Source organism: Uranotaenia lowii, chromosome 1 (genome assembly GCF_029784155.1).
Source record: "Uranotaenia lowii strain MFRU-FL chromosome 1, ASM2978415v1, whole genome shotgun sequence".
In the NCBI taxonomy this organism is placed as follows: Eukaryota; Metazoa; Arthropoda; class Insecta; order Diptera; family Culicidae; genus Uranotaenia; species Uranotaenia lowii.
In genome coordinates, this window is record NC_073691.1 from 137,519,732 (window position 1) to 137,542,925 (window position 23,194).

The following is a 23,194-nucleotide window of genomic DNA, read 5'->3' on the forward strand; positions in this document are numbered from 1 at the left end:
TGTAGCTAAGAGGAGCTTTAACCCATTAATAATTTTACCAAAAATCATCTGTTGAGAGGACCTGCAGTCCGAACCAGTGGATCAACTGGTGGCTCATCAATTGACGGCTGTCACTCAGATGGACTCCGGTATCTTCGAAATAAATTATTTATTTACATAGTATTCCGTTCTGTGTGTCCTTCTGGAGCCTAGCACAATCCATCGCATATCTTTTGCGAACAGCAGTTCCGAGGCAAAAAGAACGTTGCCACATCGTTAGTAAACCTAAGGCCTATGACATAGTGAATACGATGCGATGCGATGCGGCGAATGCGATTCAATGCGGTGAACCACATTTGATGAAAATGTATGTGAATCGCTTAAACCTGACATACTCAACGCGGCGAAGGAGATGTCAAGTTGCCTTAGGCCGATGACATAGTGAATGCGATGCGATGCGAATTGGCGGAAAATTTACGGACGCAGCCTATGCGAACTCGAGCGGCGGAACAAATTGACATCTGCTTCGCCGCGTTGAGTATGTCAGGTTTAAGCGATTCACATACATTTCCTTCAAATGTGGTTCACCGCATTGATTCGCATTCGCCGGTTCGCATCGCATCGCATTCACTATGTCATCGGCCTAAGGCCGATGACATAGTGAATGCGATGCGATGCGAATTGGCGGAAAATTTACGGACGCAGCCTATGCGAACTCGAGCGGCGGAACAAATTGACATCTGCTTCGCCGCGTTGAGTATGTCAGGTTTAAGCGATTCACATACATTTCCTTCAAATGTGGTTCACCGCATTGATTCGCATTCGCCGGTTCGCATAGCATCGCATTCACTATGTCATCGGCCTAAGGCCGATGACATAGTGAGTGCGATGCGATGCGAATTGGCGGAAAATTTACGGACGCAGCCTACGCGAACTCGAGCGGCGCTGGGGGAGGAAGACTGAAATTTGCTGTATCGTTTTCTGTATCGTTTTTTTACTGTTCGGCGAAAAGCCATTAATTGTTGAAAAGATGTGTAATCGTTCAAATTTAAACTTCAGATGATCAGTCTCGTGTAGCGAGTCATTTATCTCAGTTGTTTAGGTGCTAAATTTAGATTTAGCTATTTTTAGAACAACCATTAATCAAACCATTTTTATTTATCACCTTCAAAACTTTAACGAAATTTTAGCGACTCAATGCAAGAATTTGCCAGAGCAAAACAAAACCTAATTAAATCATTGTTTTATGCAAAACAAGTGCTTTTCAGCATCAAACAAGTTTTATTAAAAATCACTAAATGAGAAAGTAAAACTTTGAACCTTCGCACTGGTCGGTAGATTGATGAGAGAAATTTGACGTTTGAAAGATTTTTTTTTCTTTTTTTATTGAGTCTTCCTCCCCCAGGAGCGGCGGAACAAATTGACATCTGCTTCGCCGCGTTGACTATGTCAGGTTTAAGCGATTCACATACATTTTCATCAAATGTGGTTCACCGCATTGAATCGCATTCACCGCATCGCATCGCATCGTATTCACTATGTCATCGGCCTAACGAAGATAAGCGGTCCAAAATTTCCACTCTGCGGAACATCAGACGGCATGTCGAACACGGATGAGAATGTTAATCGTCGAAAACAGCGAGCTCCTGCTCAGTGGAGGCATCGCAACAACCCAATGACATATAGTGCTGGAATTCTGAGTGGCATCGATGAAGGGGCAGGCCCACGCAAGCAACCAAAAGTCACATTTTTACTTGAATGAAGGCTTCAAAAGTTACATATTGGCTGAAAAAGATAATCAACTGCCCAATTCCCTTGAGTGAACTTTATGTACTCATTAATGAACTTGAAAGTTGCGAAAGTGATTAATACGTACGTTGTATGTGACTTATTTTGCCCAATTCCCATGAGTGAGCTTTATGTACTCAATAATGAACTTGAAAATTGCAAAAGTTATCTATACATTATAAGGGACTAAAGTCACATAACGGGCACAAAAGTGCTCAAAACGGGACTTATTCTGCTCAATTCCTAAAAGCAACCAAAAGTCACATATTAACTTGAATGTAGGCTTTGATAGATACATATTGGCTGACAAAGAGAATCAACTGTCCGATTCCCTTGAGCGAAATTTATGTGCTTAATAATGAACTTGAAAGTTGCAAAAGTGATTTATACGTACGTCATATGTCATATGACTCATTTTTGCTCAATTACCATAAATGAACTATATGTACTCATTATTGAACTTGAAAATTGCAAAAGTTATCTACATGTACGTTGTAGGGGACTTAAGTCACATAATGGTACGAAAGTGTCCAAAACGAGATTTACTAAGTCACAAAAAGTGTATTGAAGTGCTTTCATAACCACATCACCACTTCTAATTTTAGTTTCAGTCAGAAAAACATCTAGGCGTGGTCTTGTGGTGGTGTTCGGTTCTCATCACGAAGGTTGGGGTTCGATCCCCAAGCTGGGCAAGCTTTTTTTTCAATAAGTAGTTTGGTACTTAAGTGACAATTCTGATGCGAAATATGTAGGAAATCTAGGAAAGAAGCAATTGAGCAGTTTGTCGAGTTTGGAATCCGACGCGTGGCGCCATGATGCTATGGCACCATGTACTGAACATAGTAAATAATCAAGAGAAGGTGATATGAACCAATGCCAAGTGAGCAATTGAGATAGAGAAAGAGTTTTATGATCATTTTACGATTTTTTGGAAGCTGAATTAAAAGGCCGCTGGAAGCTGAATAGAAAATCATCAAGACTTGTTTTGTAACTTGAAAGTATCAATAAGAACTTAAACATTGAGCTGCAGAGAACGTATTTCATATCAATGATGGTGCTGAGTAAGCTGTTTTGTACCTTGTGGTTGCACAGAAATAAAAACTGTTTACGAGAATCTTGAATGTTATCAAATCACCATGCTGGCTCCGGATCGTTTGCAGTGATATGAAATTATGGGACCTCATGTTTCAAAACAAAACAACACAATATGGTATTTAGTGTTTATTAACAGTAGAGAAATTCTTTAGGAATAACAAGTTTCTCACAATTACAATTGAGCGCACTCGATTCTTTCGCCCTAACTAAAACATTTATAGCGCCAAATTCCTAGTAAAATAAATTCTACTTCTATTTCTATTTTCGAGCAACGTTAATAACATGTTATTGCATCATAAAGTTTGAGAGATTTATTCATTTCACAATAAAAGTCTAGCTACAGCCTAATTTCTTCATGCTTCGTGGCTTCTAGCCGTGCACAGTGGTTTAAAACTCGAAAAACGTGATCATGGGCTTTTGGATGCCTCAGATGTCAAAATAGCTTAATGGCATGTTCGACAATGTTTCATTATTTTCAATTGCGTATATTTTGCCATTTTTTTTTCTGATCGATGCACCTAAAAGTGAGATATTTTTTTTATTTTTTGAATTTGTCATCCAATCAAAATGACGTGTTCAGAAAAGCTGTAGAAAATACAATTTTGAAAAACTTTGTAAAAGTTTTTGAAGCTCTATCTTTTAATACAACAGATTTATAGACATTTTTCTATAAACTAACCTCAAAAAACGAAATTTTCGTTTAACTTTTTTCAAAGTGACTTTCGAGTCTTACTATCAGAGCATACAAATTTCACCGTCAGCAGTCATAAAACTGTGACTGTGAAAAAGTTAAAGCAGTCGCATTCATAAAAGACGCCTTCAAATGAGTAACCAAGCAAACAATCTCGCCTCAACCTTCAGTCAAATGAAGCGTCGGAATAATCATAGTCGCCTTCAGCCCGTCGTCGTCTTTTTGACTGTGACGGAATAATGTTTAGATGAAAAAAAAAACATCTTAAGACGACGCCGAAAAACACAGGTTTCGTTATGTTCGTGGTCGTGAAAAAAAAATCTGAAAACAACGATCATCGTTTCCGTTTTTGGAGATCAGTCCAGGTTAGTTCGGAACCGGGACATTTTCGAACGTAACATCAACTGTCACGACCGATGAGAAATCGCTAGGGACTAGAAGGACAATATCGACTATGCGCAAAAAAATTGCCTTTCATAATTATCTTTATGAAAATTCCTTTACAATATTGTAATTTCGCAATTGGTAGTATTTTTTTAATCCGAATTTTATTATTTTTTGACACTGGCAAATCGCCCAACAAGCAATCTGAATACACAAAATTTTTCGAATCATACATAAAATGCTTTGAACCGACGTCGTCAATTTGCTTGACGACCGTCGTTTGAAAAATAACATCCGTCACGTGAAAAGAAATCCATGACGATAGTCAAGCTTTTCAGTCTCTTGAAGCTTGACTAGTAGTCAAATGAGATTTGAAACGTGACGATGAAGGAAAATCAGCAACCATGTCAACTATGATGCTTGAAAAATGTCTGCTCTGCTTACTATATATGAGAGAGTTGTAACAATTGTGAAAGTACACAACATCATTGAAGGTGTCAAGTTTCTATCTTGACGTTAAATGGTACTTTTTGTATAATTACGTTTTAAAATTGCATATTTTCAACGTTCCATATCTCTTAAAGTTGCAAATTTATGAAAACAAAATTATATGCATTTGAAAGGCACATTCTTAAGCTTTAATGAACATATAAATTCATTTGTATGTATCAGGTTTTAATACTAAAATCATTTATCTGAAAGATGGTAGTTTTGAAGTTTTTGTTAAGCCAGCCTGGCGATCTCTTGCTGTTTAGCAAAAGGAAGGATGAAATCTTTTTTTTTCTATCCCTACCGTTGACAAGTGAAGACGACAGTTCTTAATTTGTTAAGATTAAATTTTATTTCATAGAGCAAGATTGAAGAGTTGGCCCTGTCTAGAAGAATTAGTTCCATTATAGTTAGTAAATCATTTATCTGAAAGAAGGTAGTTTTGAAGTAATTTTGCATTTTGCGTATTTTATCAACACACATCTTTACAAATGTTGCCACGAAAGTGGCATAGATGGATGATTTTGTGACCTTTAATTTTCATGGCTTTTTTTATGTTTTTTCTTTGTTTATGAAGTTTTATTTTTGGTTTAATAGTTGTGTAAGAGAGTAAATAAGAATGAAATATTAAAATTAATTTTCATGATCTTCTTGTTTTGATTGTTCTTAACCAAGCATGTAGATTGTATCGGCAACAAAGGGAAAATGTGTTCTTGGTTTAGATTTTCTTAGGCTTGTTATAAAAGATTCCGAAAATTCGAGCATCCGATGCATAAGGTCGATGTTTGTTGCTTGCCTTGAAAATTTTCGAGTGTGATGTTCTCTAAAATTTCGATTATCCTTTCTCCTAGACTCTTGAGCGTCTTCGGATAATTGCCCAATGGGTATTGAAAAGTGTTTCACGATTTGAGCTCTATAATATAAAATTTAAGAACTGTCGTCTTCACTTGTCAACGGTAGGAATAGAAAAAAAAGAAGATTTCATCCTTCCTTTTGTTAAACAGCAAGCGATCGCCAGGCTGGCTTAACAAAAACTTCAAAACTACCATCTTTCAGATAAATGATTTTAGTATTAAAACCTGATACATACAAATGAATTTATATGTTCATTAAAGCTTAAGAATGTGCCTTTCAAATGCATATAATTTTGTTTTCATAAGTTTGCAACTTTAAGAGATATGGAACGTTGAAAATATGCAATGTTAAAACGTAATTATACAAAAAGTACCATTTAACGTCAAGATAGAAACTTGACATCTTCAATGAAGTTGTGTACTTCTACAATTGTTACAAATCTCTCATATATAGTAAGACTCGAATGTCACTTTGAAAAAAGTTAAACGAAAATTTCGTTTTTTGAGGTAAGTTTATAGAAAAATGTCTATAAATCTGTTGTTTTAAAAGATATAGCTTCAAAAGCTTTTACAAAGTTTTTCAAAATTGTATTTTCTACAGCTTTTCTGAACACGTCATTTTGATTGGATGACAAATTCAAAAAATACAAAAAAATAACTCACTTTTAGGTGGATCGATCAGAAAAAAAATAATGGCAAAATATGCGCAATTGAAAATAATGAAACATTGTGCAACATGTCATTAAGCTATTTTGACATCTAAGGCATCAAAAAGCCCATGATCACGTTTTTCGAGTTTTAAACCACTGTGCCGTGTCAACAAATGGATGATTTTTTTTACAAATTAAAACTGATGAATAAATATTGTTTGATAAATAATTTAGGAAAAAGGGTATTTTTTAACATATACTTATATTTGACTTATAATTTTTTTTCAGTAAGGAAAATTAAATAGAATGCTGCGAATGTGTTTTGAAGTGTACTCTAGATTTAAAAAAAAATGAACATACACGTACCGGATCTCAATGAAACATGATGTTTCCTCGAAGCAAAAACCACCAACTTGCAAAAAATGTAAATGAGGCTTATTCTGCGACTCATGTGACGTGACTTGGGAAATTTCATATAATTTTTCTAGCTTAAATAGCCTCTCTAGCCTCGAATTTTTCGTTCAGATGAGCTGGTATTAGTCTTCAGAGCTCATCGATGCTCAAATTTTTTTTTTACTGAAGCATTTCCTAAAGTCGGGAGGAATAAGTAAAATTTAGTGAGTCACGTCACTCGAGTCGCAGAATAAGCACCAATAATGTTTGCCATTATCGGGACTCGATCTTCGGCCGTTAGCTCAAGTCTTCTACTTGACTTTGAACCACAAGAGATCTAACATCTGGTAGGAACCCATCAAGGAAAAAAAAATAGAGGACTTGAAGGCTATCCTCTAGGTTACGAGCTGCGGCATATATTTAGAAAAAAAAGATTCTAAAGATATTTATGTGTCACCTTGAATGAGAAAAAGCTTAAAGTACTATAAGTAATATTTCTGGTCCAATTTTGTTAGTCCATTGACTCTAAACAATGTATGACTAACAATTCAGATTTTATATTAATTATTATTTCATTGTTTAGTAACAAATTTTCTGATTTCATTTTCCAACATCAATTGAAAATATATGAGGAGTATAAGTGCAAAAATGATCGATCATGAGTTAATAAATCCAAACGATTCTTTAGCTTAAAAACTATATTTTGTGATTATTATTTGGCCGAACACAACAACTCAAAAGCATTTTTTCTCGAAATTAGCATTTATGCACTTAGGTATACCCCTTTGGCTTTCAGAGCCTCATACGATTTTAGAACGCGGTGAAAAATTTGCGCTTACCAAAACATGCGTTGTGCAAGCTTTTAGATATGGAAATCAATGCTTGGGCCTTAAAGCCTTATGAGGGTTTTTTTGCCATTACCGAATGATTTTTCGCCGGGGTCTTCAGATTTTCAAAAAAAAAAATCAAATTGGGTTCATTTCAACAACTTTTGTCAGATTTTGAAAAATCAGATTTTTCGAGATATCGAATTTAAATTTTTTTTCGTGGTAATAATTTTTTAAATTCTCATATGTCATTTTAAAACTGAATTAAAAATAGAGCACTAGAAGCCATTGTAATGTTATCAGCTATTCAATTAAAATATATAAAAAACCCTACATAGTAAACTCATATGTAGGTACTTTTATGATAAATTGTATGCAAAATATGGAAGGTATTTATGTACAAAACATTGTAAAACATTGAAGTTGTTAATTTTTCTACAAAAAACCTTTGACAATGTTATTTTGAATAGTTTTGTGACAATTATCCAGTAATGTCACTTGAATAATTGTTTACATATGTGTAAAGTAACAATCCCATTACTGGCAATTATTATTTTGAAAATAGACTTAGAATATAATGATTGAAATTTAATTTGTTCCTGCGTTTGTTCGAGTGCTGTTAGAAGCCCACACTACCTGCAATGTGATGTTGCTATTCGATATTTGTTAGTTTTGAAAATATTTTGTCTTTTTTTTAATAACTCGTAAAGGAGTATCTAAATGGTCCATTTTGGTGTCTTGAGATGAAAGTTGCAACATTCATATAACTACAAAATCTTAGTTATAACTGAAATTTTTTTTTCTCGAAACTGACTTTTAACAATTTTTTAAGTTTTTCTCACGATTATTCGTATATTTATAATATTTTATTTCAGTAGGTAGCTAGGTACCTCATGGGATTTCAATGCGTTTAATGCTCTTTTTCATAATTTCAGTTTAAAAAATGCATTTATTTTATCAAGAAAATCTAAAATGTCAAATATTTTTAAAAACATATTTTTTTAAATCTGCGAATTACAATGGTTTTTTTTTTGTTTAAATGAATAAAACTGTGAAAGTTGTGGAAAACCTGGAAACCACCAGCTTTAACCGTTTCCTGAAACCGGAAAATATTTTTCTCGATTTTCTAACATGCGAAGTACGTTCGTTAATCAATTCTGTAACTTTTTATTAACGACTATGCGAAGGGTGAATGGTAAGAGAAATAAAACGAGAAATCTTCAAATGAAAAATTGTGCTTGGTAGGTACAGTAGTTTTTCGATTTTATCACTATTCGATTTTATCAATACTCGCCAAATTCACGCTCGATTTTATCACGGCTATTGTTTCGATTTTATCACGCTTTTTTGAAAATCATTCCGAAACCATTTCCAGGACCTTAATTTTCGTTCAAAAGCGTAGAGCGTCTTTGTTCTTGATAGTTTTAATGGTTTATCTTATGGTGATAAGAATTCAATAATATGAAACTGCCATTGAACTGCTTTTTTTAGCTGTATAGTGTTTAAAATCGTCATTTGAATTTTAAAAACACTTGAAATAATTGACATAAGTATTCTAACATCATGCTAATGCTAGTGTTGTTATTTGTGCTTGATTAGCCGCTCTAAAAAGGGAAACTTTTTTGGTTATGCAAATCCTATAATGATGTGGGTGAATTTAAGCGTTTTTGAAAAGAGATAAGTGTCTCAGATTTCTATGTTTAATTTGTTTATTTGAAAGGATGGTGTGCGCAATTCTGATTGGACACCCTTTAGTATTGTCTGAATGGATAATTTTGGAAGATCAAAATGAAATTCTGCTAGCTTTGTCTTAAAATATGTACAAAGGACTAAGATTACTGTTTTTTTACTTATGAAAAACAAAGAATTATCTGCCCATTAAGCAAATTTCGAGAAACACACTTTGAAAGTCAAAGTTGAGAAATTTTCAAAAAAAATTGAAATTTGAAATTTGCAGAAGAAATTTTTTTGATGATTTTTTCTTTGAACTTTTTTCAAAATCGACATAAGAGACTGTAAAATTTCTATAAAAACTAAATAATTCACTTTAATTAGATGTAGACAATCAAATGAATATTCTACATGTTTTTATTTCGAGAAAAAATCTTAATATTGCTATAGAGAAGAATAATTTGAACTGAAATCGATCCTTTGTGTTTAGTAATCTTTGATAATTACATCTTATTATCAAAATTCATTGATACAAAACGTTTTCACTACTGAAAATATTTTAAATTATTGATTAAATACAATAAAAATCCTTTTTTCCACTTTAATTTTTTGTTTCGCCAAATTCACGGTTTCGCCATATTCACGGTAAAATTTTTTTTGACCGTGATAAAATCGAAAAACTACTGTATTACCGAAATAACGTAATATTTATCGAACATCCTATATTGTTTTTATCTTTTCAGCTTAATAACTGCCCAGAGTTCGAGAATCGCCGAAATTGGAAGTCTTTTGTCAAATTTTCAACATAACATCACCAGAACTCTAATAAAGCTATAATTAGGCAAATAAGCTCTATTCTAGAAACGTCATCATGACCAATTTTTGAATCCTCGATAAAATTATCATGATTCAAAATTTGATCATCAAAGCTTCTGTAAAGCTAATATTTTTGAAATATTTGCACTGTTAATCCATCAACATGGCTTCATTTTGAGCCCTTTGATTTTGCGATAAACATGGCGTTAGTCAAATCAATGCTTAATAGCTTTTTAATGGTCAGATAAATGGCTAATTAGTTTTTTAATGGTTTGATGATGACAATATAAAAAGCTAAAATTTGACTTTTCTCTCGCTAGCCAACCAATTACACGCTTAGGATGAGTTCCTCATTTCTGAGTTGTTAATCATTAGTACAGTAAATGAGGACAGACATTTTGAATGAAAAGGGATTGGTTTTGAATGACCCGTGGAACAAACCATGAGCTGAAATCAAATTTCGTTGTCTGACGCCATCTTAAAATCCAGAATGGTGGCCTTCGCTTAACTTTCAAATGTTGTAAATAACTGAAAATCGTATAAAAGCCCCACAATATGGACATTGATTAAAAGGGCTAAGCTGAAAGAAGTCGAATTTCGCTATAGGACGCCATCTAGATATCCAAGATGGCGGCTTCCACTGAAGATTTAAATGATTTTAATCACTGAAAATCACATGAAATACCCACAATACTGTCATTGGATAAAATGACTTAATCAGTTTAAGTCGAATTTCTCTATCAGACGCCATCTTGAAATCCAAGATGGCCACTTTTGCTGAACCTTAAAATGATGTAAATAACTAAAAATCGCATGAAACCCCTACAATATGGGTATAAACTTAAAGGCTAAACTATCATTTTTTCAATAAAAAACCTTGAACAACAGTTTATTTCCCCCTTCTGGATTTTAAAAAAAATCGAAAGAGGGGGGGGGGAGGGGGGGGGGGCAAAAGAAGAAACTGAAATTTATTGCGGCCTAATTAAACCGTCATTAAACGTGCTGCATATAACTACCCGGATATAGGTACTAAATCTAAATCGATAAACGTTGTGCAGTTTGTTTGGTAAATATTACCAGTATTTCGGAGATCTTTTGCCGATTTATATCCGCCATAATCACAGTTACACCGGTAATACTAGAAAAAAAACCGAACTGATTAACGAGCTCCGCATATTTAGAACTAGGTATAAATTATAAGGAATCCAAATTTTTTCGTGGGCAAGCCTAGGTACGTTATTCAAGTAACTTAGAAGTATTTTCTTATTGAAATGAAAATAAGCGAAGTCGATGTTTACGCTTACTGTTATTTGAAAATAAAAATCCTAATCCCAAATAACTCAAACCATTCGTGCACAATTGTCATTTTGTCAATAATCTTGAAAATAAAACCTTAACTGGTGTTTTTAAAACGACATAATCGATTATTCATCTATAATATATCTATTCCATTCTTCTTATTGCAAATGCTAACATAGTATCTGAACGAGATTTATCCATCGTTTGATGCAACGCAGTCTTATCTTACTCTTCTAACTTCTTTCCCCAGTAAGGAACAGCATTCACTAACTTCTACGATAACCACCTTGTTAATATATCAAGTATCACCCAATCTTATTCCTGTGCCCTGCTTACAAATTTGTACTACCGCGTCATGGTAAGATTTGCTCCCACAGAGGATTAAAAGTTATTGTTTCCGTCACCGTTTCAAAAACCTAGCGAATTTCGTTGTTCACTTCAGCCATGAATCTCGCTAGCTCAGCGCTGGAAAATTCTTCCTCGTCGTACTCTTTAAGACTCGAGTTGCTTATTGTGTTAGTGTCGACAGAATCTACGCTCGCTTTCTTCCCTAGCCATCGGTTTTTATCACCTTGGTCTTCCTTCTTAGCCGCAGACTTGTTCGGTGAGCCCAGCGGAGATTTGCTGAACTGCAATACTTTTCTTGTGCCTCTCCGAAGTTTCTCAGCTATGGTAGATAACCGTCCACCAACTTCACCGTCTTCATGAGAAGCGCCAATCGATTGATTCCTCAAACTGCTTCGTGATCCGAAGCTACCGGAATTTCGGCTGAACGATTTTCCGTTAAGTTTCTTCTTCTCCCCTGAAGACGCCCGAGTATTGTTGCAGCTCAGAGAGGTTATAATCGTAGACTGGCTACTGATCGAGATGCACTGGGCATCTTGACTTGATCGCATACAACGCCGTGATTCCCCTCGGAGGGATGACATTTCCGATTCTTGGTGAAGGCAGCAGTGAAGATCTGATGCCGGTCGCATTGATTGAGCAATGGCTGAGTTGGACGCTAACTTGAACGATCCACCGGTTCCGTTCACGCCATACCTTGAGAGGGCACTGTAGGTGTTGTGCTGCACATCGCTTCGCTTCGTTCCTGAGCCGCTGCAACATTTCAGCTTCAAGGTACGCTGTGAATGAGAACATAAATGAGAGGTAATTGTTAGCTTTGCTATGTTTGTTTACGAAAAAAAAAAATAAAAAAGCCGACCGAAGAAATAGAGTTTTTGTCGACGCGGACGCGGGCCTAACAAACAAGAAGAGTGCGTGAGATTCAAAATCTATTCCAACAAAATCTCTTTCTCTCTCTCTCTCTCTCTCTCTCTCTCTCTCTCTCTTTTTTTTTGTACATACTACCACGATTGAATTTAAATATGAATTCAAAAGATGTATGAAAAACTGAAGGATTTCACGAAGTGGATGTTACAGCTGGAGTACCGCAAGGGCCGATACTTGGCCCGGTCCTGTGGAATATTACGTACGATGAGGTGTTGTCGTTGAGGGAGTAAAGTTGGTTGGTTTCGCGGACGACGTCGTGCTACTAGCGACGGGTTACTCAACAGAAATCGTCCAGCTAAGGCTTCAGAGGCCGTAGAAGCGGTAGAGAGCTGGATGCACCCCAAAAGTTTGCAGTTGGCTCACCACAAAACCGAGATGGTCCTCATATCAAACCTGATTTTACCGCAAACAGGTAGGATTGCAGTTGAATCATGTACTACCGAATCAAATCGAATATTTGGGTGTAATGATTGATGACCGGCCCAGCTTCAAAAACCACGTTCAGTATGTGTGCAAGAAGGCGGCGACAGCAACGGCCGCACTAACGACGATAATGGCGAACAACTCGGGAATCCGAAGTATTCAGGAGGATAATTTCGAGTGTAGTTTCGTCAATCCGTCGGTATGGAGGGGCGGCCTGGAAATCTGGTCTTAACATCCAGTGTAACCAGCAGAAGCTGAACAGTGTACAGAGGCGAATGAATTTGCGGGTCATCAGTGCATACCGCACCGTTTCGTCAGAAGCTGCATGCATTGTAGCGGGAGTCATGCCCATCTCGGTTTTGTTGGTGAAGAACTCCTTTTGCTACGAAAATTAAGGCACGCAAAACGTGAGAACACGAGCCAGGGATATCTCCATGGCCAACCACGACGTGAAGATGACCTCGGCCAGTCAGGATGATATTTATTTAATTTAAATAGGAACTTCTCAGCGAGTGTTGCATGAGTAAAGCATATGCATGAATTAGACTCCCTTCCGAAGTATTGCCTGAGGGCTGCTACCGGTTTGGGATATCGTCTGAGGAGTTTAGGGCGTATGCATATACGGATGAGTATATATGAGTCCACCTATTGGTACCATGGACCTGGATAAGTTCTAGGGAAAAAAGGCCTCGACCTGCCTTGGTACCAATTCGTAAAATTTCTTCTTCAAATTTACCACCTGGGTAACCAAAAAATAACACACATACACAAATTTGGCACTTTTGACTTTCAAAAAACTGGAACAAATTAGACCACAGTTTGCATACAACAAACATGCATACAATCTTTACTGTGCAAAATCGCGGAAGAAGTGGTGCACCCGGGTTCTTAGGTACCAGTACTTGGGTGTGAGCGTGAGGGTCCAACACGCGTTCGGGGGGTCATGGCCCTGAAATGCGGATGTGACCGGAGGGAGAGCGATCGCCAACTCGTTTTGCGCTTCGGTGGATATAGAACCCGACTCGCAAAACGAGTAGATGCGGAAAGTGGTGGCCAATGGTGGGCCGATCACTTGGGACGTGTTTTACACGTCAGTGTCTGAGAGGCACAGTTTGCCGGAGGTGTCAGGGTTCGACACGCGTTTCGGGAACTGAACCGCGAGTGTGACCTGATGAGGGCGGTCTATAGCTCAATCTGCGCTTCGAGTGAGTCAAGCGCCCGACTTGAAGATGGAGTAGTTGCGCTGAGTGGTGACTAAAGTCAACACTACTTGTGAGTTCGGAGGAGTCTGAGTCCTACACGTGGCTTAGGGGGTTTACCCCCCCCCCCCCTACCCGCGTGTTTGAACAGAGAAAGTGTCGTCGACAACTCGCTTTGTGTTACCGGACTTCCTGGACTGGATTCACAAAGTTAGTAGTTGCGCTGAGTGGGGACCTCATTCACACGATGAGATGTCGGGTCCCTCGTCAAAGGAGGGGTTGCGCATCGAGTTGTGTTAGAATGAGGTATTGCTGATAGAGGATTCGGAAACGAGTATTGCCTTGGAGCGCACTAGCGCGAATTGACCTCCCACTATTGAAGCAAGCAAAGTGTGTCAAACAGTTCGAGGTGGCAACAAAGGTCAGTGGCCCCAGGTGGACTTTATGGCGTAGGGGGTACAGTGTTCCTTAGCATTGTATCATGAGTCGTCCAATTGCACCCATGGACCCAGAGTAGCAAACTGGGGGGGGGGGGGGGGGACGTGGTGGCTCGCCGCGCCTTGGAATGCAATCCGTAAAATGGATTTACCACCTGGGTTAACGACTAATAAAAAAAAATTGGCTGTCCAGTGGACACTGTCCACGATAAAATTGCAACACACAAAATTGATTCGCAAAATTCAAGTTTTCATCCGATTTCCATCAAATTTTCACCTGTCACCTATACCCTGTCCGTTCTTCGTGTTCAGGGTCACGAAAGGTGCACTCCGCTTCCCGCACGTGCAGATGGCTTACCAAACCAGGAATTTATTCGCAAATTTGGACATCTTCTGAGTGCGGACATGCTCCGGAACGCTGAACTTATCCTTGGCCGTGAAAAGCAGTTTGCCGGGGATCTGTTTGAAGTCGGCCTTCACATATGTTTCGTCGTCCGGGATGCAGCATTCAACTTTCATCAGCATGTTGAGGTACAACTTCCTGGTATGGGTTTTGGCGGAGTTTTTCTGCATCTCGTCACGATTATGGGCCTATTGTACCTTGAACGTTCGAAGCCCACTGCCATGCCCACATGCCATCCTGAACGGAGGCGTTCGGGTTTCGGTTGAAGGCCCCAACTACACGGTTGTGATTTTTGGTGTTGTACGGAATACTTTTTCCTTTACTTCTGGGCTTCCGATTGGTGGTTAATCGTTTATCGAACCGCTTAATCACTCGCCACACCGTTGAATTCGCGATTCCCAACGTTTTAGCGATGGAACGATGCGAGAGATCCTTGTTGTCTTGATGAATGCGCAAGATTTTTTCACGCACGAGCTGTTCTTTCGATTCCATTGATCGCAGGACTTTAAAACTTGCAGGATGTAAACAATGCACTATGAATTAAATCCACCCAAATGTTCATTAAATTGTACCCTGCGGTTAAAAAAGCTAGAGCAATTTCATGCTGAGGCAATTTCATCGTGGACACCATTTAGATCAAAAATTCGACTCTTAGTGTTGTGAATTTCCAAATTTTTCAGGAATTTATCAAATCTAATGTTTGAATTGAATTCGACTTGGTACATCTTCGTAACTGAAAATGATCACATTTTCAGAGGTGATAGGAAGTGAATTTCCAAATTTTCAAAAATCAGTCGATAAGAAGGATCGATAAGAAGGATCGTAAATATCTGGTGAAAAAATGTTTATTTTGAGAAACAGAGTGGAGGATGAAGGAGGGTGGGGGTAGTTTGCAGTTGCAAATAAGACTTGTATTTTGTAGGTTTGTAAAATTTTAGGTTTGTAATTTGAAAAATTTGAAATTATAGAAAAATAATGAAAACTTTTATCAAATTTACTTAATGTACTCATTTTGATACCCTTTTATAAAACAATCTGCGAATCTTAGATGTTCATTGCGAAAAAGTGTTGATAAAAAGATAACTTTCGTTATTTTTACATTTAGTAATTTAAAAATTATAACTTTAAGAATTCTTTAAGGAATTTTCCGATATAAATATCATTTCACAAATGAAAATTAAACACACATTTTCGTAGAAGAACATGTGAAAACAAAAATTTTCAAGTTATCCACAATATTATTACTGAGAATCTTCATATCAGGGTAAGACCAAATATTATAATATTATAATACGTTTGATAAGACCCTGAAAAGTGTTTGTTAATAATTGCTATGAATTAAAAACTGAATATTTAATTATTTTTCTGAAGTATTTATTCTCGAATTATTACTAATTCTTGTTCGAATTCTACAGTTTTTAATTATAAATTTAATTCTAAAATAAGATCATCAAAATCATATTCTTAGGTATGAACCTGGAAGTGAATCAAAAGAAAAAGTAACTCATTTGCAACGAATTATTTATGAGAAAAGTGAAAAGTCGTACGTTTTCTTCATGTTCTCAATATTTTCAAACTTTTTTAAAATGTTTGTATTAAATTAAAACATATTGAATTAAGAGTTAATTTCTGAAATTTAATACCATTTCAAAATTTCAGTGAAAATTCATAATCAATTGCAATTGAAATAACCAAACTTTCAGATTTAGAGTGGATTTTTTAACCTAAACTATTTAGCTGGATATCTACTCAAATTTTTAAATATTATTGTGTAGATGAGCTAAAACAGCGATATAATTGGGGTGAATCCTGAAATCAAGTCTTGTTGGTCAAAAATTTGAAAAATGTCTTCCGAATGTTCAACTTGAGCTATTACCTTGTTTCCAAGAAAATAGTCGAGCATGATGGAATAGTCACCTGAGAAAAGTTAAAACATTGTCAAGCTTTTGGAGCTTATGCTTTAAAAAATAATTTTGGAAATAAATTTCTGAACTCAATTTCAGATTTTATCCATAACCTCTAGTTTTAGAAGTAGTATTTTCAGTATTTTTCGAAAATTGAATGGATATTATTAGAGATGTACCCAATAGTGCGAACGGCCGAATACCGACTATTGGCCCTTTTCAAGTATTCGGTGAAACGAATATTCTGAACATGAAAAATCGTAAATAAGCTTAAAATGTGTTCAAAAGTACCGTCTGCATCACCGAATATTTTGCAAAAAAATACCATTGTGAGTAATATTTTTAAAGTGATGACAGAATTGATGAAAATATATTTCACTTTTTGCGTAGAAATCAAACAATTGCTGTTTCAGCTTTTGAGCAAATGTACTAATCAAAGTAGGTGAAAAACACAATTTTTTTTCGTGCTTTCTATAGAATTTGAAGCATAATTGATAACAAGTTTCAACCAATAATCAAATTTTCACAATTTTAATGTAATTTTTTATTACCTTAAAACTCCTATGATTGAATTTTATTTTTATAACTGTAATCATAATTTGGTCTCAGAACAACTTTATCGTAACCATTTCTTATTCAATTAACTTAATTTTGAAAGATTTAAATTAAATTAAAAACTATTGAACATTATTAAAATTGTTTAATTATGATAACAGCTCAAAATGTATGAGGCCCTTCGAGCCAAAGGGGTATAAGTGCATAAATGCTTATAAAAGACGTTAAGTATCACAGTAAATAAGCCTTAAAATGAAAAATAAATGATTTAATTAAAAAAAAAAGAAACTTATTTCGAGAAAACACATTTTTAGTTTTGATATGTTTGGCCATTTTTCATATATTTATCTAAAATTTTTATTTCTTTTTCAAATGTAAAGGTATGTAAATTACAATTCTTTATATCTGAAAAATTACCACATATAGTTTGAGTTATGAAGAATCGTTTTATATCAATAAATCAAAATCGATCATTTTTGTTACGTCGAGGCAAATACAATAAAGACCCATTTTTGTCAAAAACGTTCCAAAATAAGAAATTATAAAAAAAAAATCTGAAATTGAAATGTATCTTCCTAATTTAAATTGTCTATACAGTTTCGTTATCTTTAATTCAGAAAAAATATGGCTTTAGAGAATCTCAAATTGAGATGCATTCTGTAAAAATCGGAGCTTGCAATCAAAAATAAACCAAGAAATGGAAATGTAGATTTAGATGTAGGCAACAAAAACCGAATCTGTCCAGGTGGACTTCTCAGGAGGGGGGTAGGGGTTGCCAAATGTCAACACTTGTGCACGGAGAGGGAGAAGGGGGTAAAAATCTCATTTTTCTGCCCACGTGGTATCTGAAGGACCCCAAAGGCAATTTAGCATTCAAAGCTCAAGTCTTTTTTTACTTCTAAAAAGAATCGATATATGTTGATCCATCAAACATGGAGACAAATTGATCTGCCATAACTCGTAAGATAATAAAGTTATGTTCAAAACAAGTTTGCAGGTATTTATTGAACATATCGACTATTTGGTGAACATTATCAAAAAATGATCAAACTATAGCTAAAGTTTTAACGAAGTTAAGTCTGAAAAAAACATTTTTACTGAATACCCAAAAAGCGAAAACAACTCGTTAAATACAACTTGTCAGTTCAACGCTACGTCGTTTGATGACAGGGATACGCATGAAATTAAATTGCATGTTTCGCATGATCCCAAACTTTTTGCCGATACACCATACTGAGGGGTGAGCCCAAACTTTTGAATGATAACTTAAGTAGCTATTTCATCTGTTTAGAGCACTTTGCAAATTTCTAGCACAAAATATAAAAAAAATGTTTGTTTTGACATTTATGAAAAAGATTCAAATGCAATTCGAATTTTTAAATTTGGTCCACCCAACTCTGAACTGATCGGGAAGAAATATAAAGTGTGATTTTTTGGAAAATTTCCACTTTTAAGCCAAGTTTAAGTCATATTAAGTTAACATATAAGTTTTTCCAAAAACATACGAAAAAGGCTTCGATCATCGACTTTAGAATGAGATCAAAAGAAATGCAATATGTCATAAGATGACTGAGATGACCAAACAAATTCTCTTGATTTTGAGGGGCTGATCCCAAACTTATGGTCGGTAGCGTATATGATCAGCAAATTCTAATTCAACGCTGTAAGTACCACAACAAAAGTTATTTGGTGAAATTCGTTCCAGGGAATTGCAAATTGCAGCTGTTTTAGTTTGGCGGACCGACTTTTTTAAATTTTAAGCTATTAAGTGATTAATAAATTCTTTAATTGAACAAACACCCCCACGGAGTGGAAAAATTTGAGAATTCAAAAGTACACCTACTAGGAAAAGTTCTTAGTTTTTATATAAAATCCTGCGTTTGCGAGTATTTCGTAACGGTTTTTTGCCGCTTGGGGGGGGGGGGGTGATCACCCCGATCACCCCGATCACCCCCCCCCCCATAGGACCGCGCCTGCCCACTGCTGACTGGCTCTCTTTCTGAGCCGCTCTCGGTTCTCTCGGGACGATGTTGCTCGCGCGACGGCTGGATCAAAACTCACCCGACAGTTTTTTTTTTTTTTATTTTTTTTTTTTTTTTTTTTTTTTTATTTTTTATAAGGATTTTCATCCGTTCAGGATGATTCATCCCTCATCCATCCGTGTCTAGTGGTTTTTTTTTTTATTATTTTTTTTTTAATTTATTTATTTTTTTTTTTTTTGTATATATACATATAACATTTAAAGAATGTAAAAGGGAAGAGATAGTGTTAAAAAGAGAAGATTTAACCATTTTGGTGATTTGCAAGTTTTTGATAGGATAGAGAAAGATAGCCACAAGTTAGATTTTGAATATGAGGTCAGTTTTCTTCAGAAACTTAAGCAGTTTCTCCTCTTCGTCGGGGTCGTTTGACAAGACTTCCCGAAGGCTGATGCTAAGATCAAATATTTGTCTTTGGGTCGAATAGATGGGACAGTTTATGAGGATATGCTTGATTGTTAGAAGACAGTCACATGAAGGACACATTGGAGGATCTGCTCGCTCCATCAGATAACTGTGGGTGAGTAGGGTGTGTCCAATTCGTAGCCGTGTGAGAGCTCGGCGTTCTTTAGGGTTGGGACGATCTACCCATTTGAGGGTGCAGTTTTTGATTTCCCGGAGTTTGTTGTTTTGCACTAGTCTCCATTTAGCTTCCCAAGCATGTAATAACTTCGTTTTGATAGCTCGATAGGCGTCTTGTTGGGGAATGGGTATGGAAGGCGGGGACATTTTTGCACCTTCAGCGGCTAGTCTGTCTGCTGCTTCGTTTCCCGGAATACCCGCATGGCCGGGAACCCATACCAGGCTAACTTTTTTCATCAGGGCTTCGTCAGTTATGCTTGATATCCAGGGGTGTTTCAGGTTGCCGGCGCAGACTGCCTTTAGAACACTGGCAGAATCGGAGAATACAACATTGGGGCTGGTTTCTGCTACTGAGTTTCGTATGGCGTCAAGTAGGGCGTAGGCTTCTGAGCTAAAAACGGAGCAGTCGGCCGGCAGGGCGAGACTTCTATTGTTGCGGCCATCATAGATTCCACAACCCACACGGTCATCGGTCTTGGAACCATCTGTAAAGATACGAACATGGGAGCAGTATTTGTGTTCGACTAATGATTGAAAATGCGGTTGAACCACATTTGCTGGTTGTCCAGCTTTCAGTTCTTTGAGCAAACTAAAATCGATTGTTGGGGTTTTGTCCGTCCAGTAGCGGAATTTTGTAGTTTTCCTTTGGCAGATAGCTGGAAGGTAGCTGTCGGTCAGTTCGTGGAGTAGAAGATTGGTCCGGGAAATCAGGCAAGCATTTTCAGAGCCACCCATGGCTAACCATCGTAAGGATTTAGAGGACAGATGTTGGGTTATGAGGTATTTGAAGGGTATTTCACCGCTTTCGGCCATAAGTGATGGGATGGGGCTAGATTTGAAGGTATGACCTATGGTTCGTATGCACTCATTGTATAAGGGTTCAAGTTTTTTGAAAAGAGTTTCGCCAGATCGACTGACGAAACCCAAACCATACAACGAGGCTGGTAGCAGCCAACCATGGACGAAACGAAAGAGGGGTTCCCGATGAGCTAGGCTAGTTTTATTACTGAGGATACGGAGAATATTAATTTTATTGATTGTAGCTTTACGTACTAAATTCAGATGGAATTTGAAATCAAGGCGATCATCTATCCAGATGCCTAGTAATCTGAAGTGGTGAACTAGTGGAATCGGTTGATTATTCATAGTTAAAGGGGGTAGTTTATAAAGTTTTCTGCGGTTGGGACCGAGGTGAATTAGTTTTGATTTTGTTGGAGAAAAGTGGAAACCCGCGGTGGGCGCCCAGGCGGTGATACTATTTAGGGCAGTTTGGAGCCTTTTACGAGCCAAACGGGCAAATGGAGAGATGGAAGTAAGAAGAATATCGTCAGCATAAATTAGTGTGTTGATGTTATCAGGGATAAATTGAAAAATAGAGTTGATAGCTATCAAGAAAAGGGTAGGGGCGATCACGGATCCCTGAGGAACTCCGGTGTGAATAGGTTTTGGGCAGGAACGGTTGCCATTTATTAGTACTTGTATTGACCTGTTGGACAAGAAGCTTTTAATATATCGAATCATGTTTCCTTTCACATTCCAGCTGGTTAGGTTGTTAACGATAGTCGTTCGATCGACTTTGTCGAACGCTTTGACAAGATCGAGGGAGAGAACTTCGATATGCCGGTTTTCATTAAGGGAATCGTGTAGAAGAGTTTCGAGGGTACCAAAGTAATCGTCAGTTGATCGACCAGGGAGGAAGGCAAATTGCCTAGAATCGAGCCGACTTTCCCGATCTAGAAGGGCTTGTAAACGACGGTTTACCAATCTCTCCATTATTTTTCCTGAGCAGTTTAGCAGGGTAATGGGGCGGTAATTATCAACGTGGTGTGTGTTTAGCTTGGGTTTCGGAATCGGAATTACTAGTCCAAGTTTCCATTCGTCGGGAATGATACCATCATTCCAGATTTTGTTGATTAGTTCGAGGAAAATATTTTGGCATGAATAGAGAGATTCTTATAGAACGGGTATCCAAGGTCATCTGGGCCTGCGGAGTAACCCTTTACCTTGCGTAGAACAAATTCAAGTTCATCCAACTTAAAGTTGGTATTGTAAGGCAGTATATTGTTATCAGAATCATGTTGGTTAGTGGAAAAGTCGTGAAGGAATGAAGATTCGGTGTTAGTTGAAGACGAAGAGATAGAAGAGAAGTGTTGGCAGAAGGTTTCGGCTATTTGGGATGGATCGCTTATGTATTGTTGATTGATCAGTAGGTGATAGGAATTTTTACGGGTTTGTCCATTCAGAATACGAATTTTGTCCCAGATTATTTTGGATGGAGTGTCAGGATGAATTTCTTCAGTGAATTTTTCCCAACTTTCACGTTTGGCTTTTCGAACAGCAGATCTGCAAGCAGATCTGGCAACTTTATACAATTCTAGTGCCAAAGATTTTCTGGGATCGTCATTGGGAATTTTCTTTAAAGCTCTCAATCTTTTCCTACGCAGTTTTACGGCGTCTCGTACCACTGAGTTCCACCATGGGACAGCAGTTTTGCCGGGGACACCCCTGGTTTGGGGGATCCAGTTTTTGGCAGCTTTGTGCAATATGTTGGTGAAGACCGAGAGGGATGAGGGATTTTCATTTTGAATAAGGTCGTCAACTTCCGTTTGGTAACTATACCAATCAGCATCTTCAAATTTCCAACGGGGACGAGCAGAGACTTCAGGGGTAGAGTGTTCAACTTTTATCAACAAAGGAAAGTGGTCACTGCCATACGAGTCTTCGAGGACCTGCCATTTAAACTTGGAACAGAGTTCTAGTGAAACAAGAGTTACATCCAGGGCTGACATATTACCGGTAGCTGGGTCCATTCGGGTGGGTAAGGTGTTGTTTAGGATGGTAAGGTTGTGGGAGAGAACGAGTTCTTCCAAATAAGACCCCTTGTTTGTGGTGTGTGTGCTTCCCCAACTAGTGCAATGTGCATTTAGATCGCCCATTATTAAAAAGGGAGAGGGGATTTGGGGGAGCAGTTCGTCAAGTTTTGTTTTAAAATCAATGAAAGGCATTTGAGGTGGAATATATAAAGATACCACCGTAATTTTGAATGGATGATAGAGCTTGGCACAGATAACATATAGGGATGAATCAACATCCACGAGGTCATAAGCTAGGTCATTTCTTATCGCAATTCCAGCGCCTTGTTTTGTAGTTGAGTTGGAGTTGGAAACAGTGTGAAGTTGGTAGTTTTTAAAGAGATTGTTTGGAGGGGGGGAATTGGTAAGGATATCTTGGATGGCAAAGACTGATGGGGAGAACTGAGATAGAATGTTTTGTATTTCGGGGAGTCTAACTTGTAGACCTCGGGTATTCCATTGAATAGCGAAATTGATTGGTATTTTACGAGTAGGTGAAGGGAAGGAGGGGTTATTTTGAGACTGCATTGGGTTGGTGTTATTCATTGTGTCCATTGTAGTGGGAAAGTTGGTTTGACTTACCGAAGGTGTT

General features: G+C 37.1%; 1 protein-coding gene across 1 annotated transcript in view; it reads right to left on the bottom strand.

The window, feature by feature from the left end:
• Window positions 1-9,431: 9,431 nt before the first annotated feature.
• LOC129740249 (pyrokinin-1 receptor-like) overlaps window positions 9,432-23,194 on the bottom strand; it is a 188,502-nt gene continuing 174,739 nt past the window's right edge. Inside the window, exon 8 of the mRNA XM_055731858.1 lies at window positions 9,432-12,060. Coding sequence (XP_055587833.1) covers window positions 11,353-12,060 — 708 coding nt within the window. The 3' untranslated portion in view covers window positions 9,432-11,352. The remainder of the gene's footprint in view (window positions 12,061-23,194) is intronic.